Here is a 9560-nt window from a genome sequence, read left to right on the forward strand (position 1 = left end):
ATGAAAATAAAATTTTTCCAAGCTGACCTGGCAGCTTAACCCCAGCCAGGGGCTCTGCCCCTTGGACCCCGCTAGGGGCTGCCGCCCCTAGAACCCCGCTGCCAGGGGCGCTGCCCCCGGACCCCCATTCGTTGAGGGTAATAATTAAACTAGAAAGGCGATATGTGTAGTGATAGTTTACTGAAACGTATAATTATTATACAGTTAGTCGGACACAGCTCAAGAAGGGAATAACCGTAAACGATGAACGCAACCGCATTGAGGTGAGTTTATAGCCCTACTTCCTTGTTATGTTTTCGGGGCTGTGTGCATACTCGATGTGATAGTTAATACACTTATCTTAAGTGGTAAGTGTATGCCTTGTATGATTCATGTATGATGATTGTTTGACGGTGCGTGAACGATCTTCGGATATTGCATGTACCGTCAGGTGGTAGTTAAGATATGATTGATAAGTATGATGAAAGATAGGATGTATGTATGAATATATGATGTATGCGTAATGTATGTATGTTATGATGATGGTACGTGAACGCTCTTCGGAGATTGCACGTATTGTCAAGGAAAGTATGTATGAACAGGTACGGTACAGTTACACGAAACAAAGGGACCAGACCCTAATAATATCTGTGATGTTAGGGACCAGACCCTAATAATATCTGTGATGTTAGGGACTAGACCCTAGTAATATCTGTGATGTTAGGGACCAGACCCTTATAATATCTGCTAGGTTATAGGGCGAGAGGCTCTTTAAAACGTATGATTATGTATGTAAAGGAAGTATGGAGGTAAGAATGAAAGTATATGCACTTACGTGAGTATGTAAGAAAGTTAAGAGGTTAAAGTATGAAAGGTAAGTAGGTATTGTATGATTATGTGATTAACTAGAACTCACTCAGCGTAGCTGACTTTTAGTATGCACGCAGGTGAGTAGGATGAGGCAGTTCGCTTGAGGAGACAGGTGGTACTGAATAAGGGGCTGGCATCGGAAGACTCAAGACGTTTAAGTTTAATGTTTTGTTTATTTTGAAAGACAAGATGTTGTTTTAAGACAAGAGGTGTTTTGTTATGAAATGTTTTATGAAAGTTTTTATATTCCGTGAATGTTTTAATTAACTCTGATATTTTGAACTGCGTTTATGAGTAAATCCAACACGAAAGTAGGGCTACCGGTAACGGGGCCTTACACTTTTGTTATAAACTTAAGTTTGTTTAATTAGTAACTTTATATGTAGACAATGTTATTTTCTATATCTCCAGTATAGAGATATATGATATCTTTTTATTTGTAAATTTTATGATATCTTATGGTTGTTTATATACACTTTGTTACATATCAAATTTCAACCCGTGTGTAACACGGGTTATATCCTAGTATACAAATAGGTGAGTGTGATTAATTGTGTAATTAATGGAACTTAAGGGGTATAATATGAAATTTTTGTGAGGTTAATTACATAACTTTTTTTTTGTAGGTTGGTATCATTAGAACAGGCCGCAATTAGCCCAATTAAGAAACAAGAACTTACATCACACAAAAACAAACTAACAAACAACAATAAAACATACTATAAAATGGATATTGATAAAGTTGAACATGCAAAAATTTTCCAAATTCAAGCTCGACCTTCACATCCGATATTTCACTCAAAAGAAGTTAAGAACGGTGTTGCCTTGATATCGTTAATCACCTTATTCCTCGAAACCGGTATATTATTAAAGATCTTATTATTTCGAGTTCTCCACATCATCCAACACGTGACAAGTGAAATTTCTTGATTAATTAAACTTACCTCTTTGTTTCTCTTGTGTTCATTAAAAGACTCTAGCAAATCCTTAACCGATTCATATTAGGAAGACATCAGTACTTTACCCAATTATGTAAATAGACCAGACCATTTTGGTCAGCTGGCATTGAAAAATTATGTGACCCGAGGACTCCGGAAACATATCCATAACACACAAGTTTTATCTCCAACATTTATTGGTCTTGCCAATGAAGCGATTTTTGTAGCTATTCGATCTTGTAATAATCTCCATTTAAGAAACAATTTACTTTGATCGGCACCCACTTTATCCAAAACTTTTGTTCCACCCTCAGGTATTTGAGGTTATCTATTTCCCATCACAGGCTTTAAAATATTTTCCTTACCTTTTGAATCTTTCCATACCCATACATCTGGTACCGTCTTTAATTGGGCGGCCGGCTAGATCAAATCAAGACACCTGCACAGTTCATCTCTAAAAGTTCTAGGTGTTTAGTTCTTTGTTACATCTCGAACGCCGTCACCTCATTCTTTAACAATGAATAAGATCTTCACCATGATATCTTTGCGTTTTTCTAATACAAATAGAGATGGATATAAGATTTTCAATGGTTGATTGCGTACCCAGTAATCCAGCCAAAACATAGTTTTGTCTCCCATACCTAAATTAATACGCAACCGATCAACCATCTTCAAATCATCCAAGGAACCATCTTTCTCCAAACGATAAATTTCTTTCCACGTTCCACCCAGATGAATCTTGAGACAAGTAGTATGTAAACGGGTTTTCACATAATTTAAAACGTGTATTCGATAATAGCTTACTAATTATGTTTAAAATAATCATGTGTCATGAAATTAATAATATTGTATATGAATGTATTGTTAGAATTTTAATGTAATTGAATTAATTGGTTGACAAATGTAATCATAATAATCATTAAACAAATTAGGGATATGCTGAGTGCACATTTGTTTTAGTTTGTTATGATGTTAGAGGCGAAATCACTAACGAACGGGGTCTGGGGCAATGTCCCCGGTTAGCAAGGTCCTAGGGGCGATAGCCCTTTGCTGGGGGTGGAAAATATTTATTTCGTTAATGGGTGCTTCATTAAAAATTCATTAGAAAATGAATTTTATGATTATGTCATACATAATATTTACGAAATTCAGATTTCAAAATAAAACTGCATAAGTCAATTGCTCTGGAGGACATTTCGTTCGAATCAATTGGTCGTCTCTGTGGTTCACAGTTCTCACGAAATTCATACTAAGTTCTTGTTTCAATTCAGAATTTTATCCGATTAAAGTATTTGAAGAACTACCAAACAAGTTTTAATCTGAAAATTTTCACACAACTCTCTGAAAATGTAAGTATAAATTTCCAAAATTCCCAACATGCATTTAGTAACTTGGTCTTCATACTTTGTTGTTTCATTTTAATATTCATGACTTAATCAAATGAAGCTGTGAATATGTACATCACGGAATAGAGACGAAAACTCAGTGAACCTAAAACTTTAGAAATTAGAACCCAGTTGGATAATACTTAATTATCCGTCAACCATATATGCAATAATTTAATCTATGAGTGGCATATATATTCTTATCATCTGAGTAACATAATATTATTATATGTCATTGACTACATCTGTGCATTTACAATTGGTTATAGATTTTGCTTTCAAATTCTGGTAATTTATAAAGGTGCTTTATGGGTTTTTATATCTCAAGATTTGTTATACTTACTAGGATTCTAATAAACAATATGAAATTTGATTCGATCACGTTTTCTGGGGCCAATAAACTAACTTATGACCTCACATAACATGCCACAATGTGCAATGTTGCTGCATTTTATCCAATTATCATAGTACCCTTTAAAACAAACAGCAAAAAAAAAACAAAAAATTAAGTAACAAGGGTGTTATTCGAGTTGTATTTTCAGGTTTCGGATTTTCTAGGACGGGTTCCTGGGGTTTGAGAAATTTACATCTAGAACCAAAATCCAACCCAAATCTCTCCCAGGTTCTTCGGGTAATTCCGGTTTAGGTTTTATCCCGTTGGATTAATCAAGCTTTGAGGATTTTTTCCTACAAAATTAAAAAGATAAACAAAATGCAAACTATTACAGCAACATTAATTATCATCTTTATTTGTAATGTAAATAAGTAAATACTAAACCAACATAATCCAAAAGCACAATTCGAAAAAGTAAAGCAACATTATCATCTTCACCCGCGAAATCAATCGAGCAACGCTTGTAGCGTTGAACGAATATGAAATCAAATCGTAAAATTAGTAGAATAAATAAGCAATTATATATAGCTTATAGAATTTGAAATAAAGCAAATGTCAGTCGAAGAGTTTGTGATTGAACAGTAAACAATTAAACGCATTACACACTAATAACATATATTAGGGTATAAAACGCCAAACGGGTTTTTTAGGTTTACCTGAAACCCCTTAACGAGTAACCAAAACAAATTAAAAGCAAATGTCAGTCGAAGAGTTTGTGATTGAACAGTAAACAATTGAACGCATTACACACTAATAACATATATTAGGGTATAAAACGCCAAACGGGTTTTTTAGGTTTACCTGAAACCCCTTAACGAGTAACCAAAACAAATTAAAATGGTCTGTGTTCAGGTTTGGCGAACTCGGGCTGTGTTCCATGGAAATGAGTGCCTTTGGGTTTAGAGTAACAATTTTTCAAGTCGGGTTTCAGATTACAGATAAAAATCGTATGCCTACCTACAAGTAAAACCACAAGAGTTATAATAGAAATAAAAAAAAAGATATAGAAAAAAGGTTCACTTTCCAGTACCATGCTCATTAATTCTTTAAGAAATTCAAAAAGAGCATGTGTACACTCTTCTCAAAGGTGAGATCCACCCATCCCACTAATTCAATTTTGCCACATTTCCTCACTTTCTTTCACCCAACTATTGGCTTCCACTTATCAAGGACCCTACACTTCTAACTCAGTTGCCTTAACCCTTTGATCATGGTTCAATCAATACAACTTGTCACCTCATCATTCATCCACGTGTCACAAACTAACCCTTAGATAAAAGGTCCCATTTGTGTCTACAAGGAAAATTTCAATCATGGACTTGCATGAGACACCCATGAGCCTCCAACACTTTCCACTCCATACCCAAAAACCTAAAATTATTGAACCTAATGGTGACAGGAACAAAGACAACCCTCAATGATGGTTCCAAAAGCAAAAGTACAGAATGAGGTGCAATTATTCGTCCCACATATTTCCATTCCAAACAAAACCCTCAAATGAAAACGAACGAAATTATAAGAATTCGTTTGTAACGATAAAAGAATATGGTTTATAATTAAATGAAAGTAAGGAATCCGTCTTCAACATGACAATCTTGAAGTTGTAAATTTGTTTTATACAAATATATCAGTGAAATCACAAAGGAATTAAAAGTTTGGTTTATTGAATGAACAAATATCTCGTATCAAATTTGAGACATGGAAACATAAAAGTTGTATTCATAAACTTCTATTCATACTTCTTAACCAGCGAAAGTGGATTTAATAATTGGAAATTTATCATAAGTTTTTTGTATACATAAAGAATGATGGAAAATAAGGTAATTAAGATTTAAGAGGGGCCACTATTAAAAGCTAGGTACTATATAATGTTATCATCATTTGGTCACAAAAACAATCATATTTACAAGAACATTGCACACCCAAAAATATATCCTTTACTTTAGCCTTCCCAACCTCCCTCTTCTCTATATATTTCTAAGTCCATGATAGAATTATAGTTGAAGAAGGAGATAGATGAAGAACACCATAAGATGTTGTATTTCATGCATTCTTCCTTGTGGGGCACTTGATGTAATTCGTATCGTACACTCGAATGGATATGTGGAGGAAATAAGTGGGACAGTAAGCGCAGCCGAGATCATGAAGCTACACCCTAAGCACGTACTAAAAAAGCCTTCTTCTCCGTCCTACACCGATGACGGGACGGTTACTTGTCCAAAGATCATCATCTTGCCACCAGAGGCCGAACTCAAGCGTGGCAAGATTTACTTTCTAATGCCCGTTCCTTCTTCTTCCTTGCCTGAAAAGACTCGTACTAAGCCATCAACTACAAGGAAGAAAAAGAATACTTGTAATAATAATATTGCGAACGACAGTGAAAATAATAATCTATTAACGAATCTTATTGTCTCGGATCGCTACTTAACTGAGATTTTATCCGAAAAGGTAAAGGATCGAAGGAGAGGGCGTGTTGGCGTGTGGAGACCCCATTTAGAGAGCATTTCTGAGGCTACAAGTGATTTGTGAATTAGTATCAGTTTGTCTTCATCATATTTTCTCCTTCAGAATCAAATTCATTTTCCATATTCTTATTTGAATGCACCTTAATTTCTGTTATTTTTGTTCTTTTCTTTTTTGAAGTTATGTATATACAAAAGGAAAAAACAAGAAATAACATGTGATCAAATGCTTTCTTCTCTTTATATGCATGATTCATAGTAACTTTAAGTTAAATTTATATTTATTTAATTTATTGTATAACTTTGACTAACTTAATCTATCCATAGAAAAGGATACACTCGTAGTAGCTACATTTATTCTTATACGATAAATAATAAAAACGCAAATTAAATAAATTTTTGGAAAACAAATAAGAAACTCCTACATTACGACATGAGTCTTTGTCCAATTACTAGACACTGGACACGCATTACGCAAAAGTGAGATTTGAAATAATGTTATGTAAAAGAAATTTTCACTTTTATTGAAAAAAAATCCACTCAAAACAAGTGATATTTTTACTGGCTTTGTGGATTAATATTTTTTTTTGTTAATTAAATACCATCAATAATTTTTTTATTTTATTAGGACATGCTACAACTAATATAAATTTATTTTAAATAATTTATATTTTGAAATTCTATGTTAAACTAATTAATTAAGTTTAAAAAAGAAAACTAGCTAGTAAATCATCTTACATTCTATTAATTATTGGCTTATTATATGACTAATGTCATATGGCTCATGTGAGCCTACCCTACTAGTGTCACATACCAACCATCTAGTTAAGTTTATATAAAGCTAGTTTGGCATAATTCATAAAAGGTTAGATCGATAACATCATATGCTATATTTGTTTGTGTATGACAATTAGTCTCTAACATTTATGAGTTTTGCAGGTTATTACAGTAGTCCACCAGTAATTCAAATGGCTTGTTAAAAACAATTAGTCTCTACAACAATATTCTAAGTGTTAAATGGAAGCCAGATTCTCTAAACAAAAAGAAATATAATTTTAATTTTACAAATTCATGTATATCCCAATCTAATAAATTCAATTCAAAAGGAAATAACTTTGTTGATGGAATGATAGTCCCCACAAAGCTTTTGGCCACTTTCACTTACAAGTGGGCATGTGTTAGGAAAAGGAGTTAATTTGTTCTCATCCCCCACTAAAGATATTGGTTTATATATTTTTTATTGCAGTGGATCCTATATTTGGGGTACTTTTACCCTTAGTGTTTCCATATTATATCCACTGGCTTTGTCGATTAATCATTTCTGTGAATAAAAAATAGCGTATAAACAAAAACAAATTAGTTTAATTGTTTATATGTACAAATTAGCATATACATTTAAGTTTTAAATCATATGGACAGTTGATAGAAAAAAAAATTATACTATTTTACGGTGCGCGTATATAATTTATATATGTGTGGGCTCTCGGGTGCGCAAAAGTGAAATGACACTAATTCTAACATTATTTTACTTTCATGAAAATAACGTTAAAATTGGCGGAAGGTTAATCAGGCATCATGTGGTGGCGTTGATGGCCGAAAGACAAGGGTACATGCACCAATCAGATTGTCTCCCAATGGTTGAGTGTTATATGCCTTATGTCCAAGGCTTGATGTTAAACTACTATCGAGCCGGGGGTCTCACCGGAAGCAGTCTCTCTATTCCTACGGGATAGAGGTAAGGTTGTCTACATATTACCCTACTCAAACCCTACCATAGCTTTGCTATTGTTGAAATTTATAAAGTATGATGATGATGATGATTTTAGTTCTTTTTTTTCTCATAGTAATTTATTCATCTATCATTTGCTTATATATAATATACTTAAAATATCTTTGAACAGATAAATCTCCTAACAAGTTTCAAATATCTACAATCAGTAACATTTTCTATTGAAAGCCCATTATCTAAAAGCATTATTCATCATTAAAACCTGTATCGGAAAAATCTAATGAGGTAACATGAATCACTATCAAGAATTAATGGAGTTCTAGTAACGGATATTATGGAACGAAGGTTATCTTTATAGAAGGCTAGCATCTTTTTTTCTTTTCTTTTTGTGTGTTTGTGTGGGGTGGGGGGCGTTGAGGGGCATCACTCTAATTTAATCGTTCCTAATACCCTCCCGACCTACTTCTTCTCGTTTTCTAAAGCCCCTATCCATGTCATGCCGGCCATTGATAAAATTAGAAGAAGGATCATGTACTTCGTCGAGTTCTAGCTCGGACAATAAGCTTCTTTGGGTGTCTTGGAACAAAGTTTTGTCCCCTAAAGATAAAGCTGCTTTTGGTTTGGGTCCCCTAGATATGTGAACATCTCCCTCTTGCTAAAATGCAGTGGAGAGCGATGATAGAACACTCCTCTCTTGGGTAGGGATCCGGCTTTATGCTTAAATCCTAATCTTGTTCTCCCTTTCCTCTTAAGCCAATATTACAGCGGTTGGAAAAACATTGTTTCTGTTAATATTGACTTTTCTTCTAGATTCATTTCTTTAAAGAAATTGATTAAGGGTAAAGTTGGCAATGGAAACTCAATTTGTTTATGGTTGGACCTTTGGTTGGATGGCGGTTGACTCTGTGATCTTTTACATTCCATCTTCCGAGTTGCCTCCTCTAAAGAGACTAGAATAGTTTATTTGCATTTCACTGAATTCTATCGGCCTCTATTGGGTTATCGAGTGGCCTTCCGCTCTACCAGCAAGGCTAAATGACGATTGGGTTAGCTTGTGTGAAAACCCATTTTATCTCATATCCCTGATGCTTAGAAATTGACTCAATTCAGATCGCCAGGGTACTCAACAAAATCCCTCCATGTCATTTTGAACATTTGTAATGGTCTTTGTCAAAGCATATTTGGAACAACTTAACCCTTTAAACGTGACTTTTTGTTTTTTGGACGGGGGCTTTCTTTAGACTAGGATCTGATCAGTGAGGCTCTTGCTAAAAGAAACATCTTCCTCAACTTCTCTCAGCCATGTTTGCTCTTCTCACTTAGAAACATTTAATCACATTGTACTTCATTGTGACCTGGTCAAAGCTTATTTGGAGTAGAGTTCAACAGTGTTGTTGGTTTCCTTCCTTCTAGTCGAGCTCAATATCTATTGTTAGAATACTCGTAATTGGTGTCAAAATTTGGAAGGAAAAAAAAAAGAGAAAACTTATACATGGTATTCTTTTGATCACTCTTTGGTGCATTTGAAGCCCTAGAAACGAAAAGCTTTTTCAAAGCAAAAAGCCATGTATACATCCAAAATTTTGATAACATCTAGACATTGTTATTTCTTTGGATCAAGAATAGGGCGACAAATAATAGGGTACTGGTCAGATAGAAAATATTCCAAGACTATAAACTACAAACACTGATTTAAAAGCTTGTTTAACAAATTACCGCACTCGTAAGAAATTTGTGGGAGTGAATATAAATATGGTATAGCTTGAATATTGGAAACTAACACGAAAATCCAAACATGAAAAG

General features: G+C 34.1%; 1 protein-coding gene across 1 annotated transcript; it reads left to right on the top strand.

Moving 5' to 3' along the window:
* Positions 1 to 5423: 5423 nt before the first annotated feature.
* LOC143620885 (uncharacterized) lies at positions 5424 to 6296 on the top strand. Its single transcript, XM_077092469.1, has one exon. The coding sequence runs from the start codon at positions 5583 to 5585 to the stop codon at positions 6093 to 6095; it is 513 nt and encodes a 170-aa protein (XP_076948584.1). The 5' UTR covers positions 5424 to 5582; the 3' UTR covers positions 6096 to 6296.
* The last annotated feature ends 3264 nt before the right edge of the window (positions 6297 to 9560 follow it).

The sequence above is a fragment of the Bidens hawaiensis genome, unplaced genomic scaffold, assembly GCF_021521415.1.
Source record: "Bidens hawaiensis isolate Kalapana, Puna unplaced genomic scaffold, B.hawaiensis_p1.1 tig00002735_1, whole genome shotgun sequence".
NCBI classification, from domain to species: Eukaryota; Viridiplantae; Streptophyta; class Magnoliopsida; order Asterales; family Asteraceae; genus Bidens; species Bidens hawaiensis.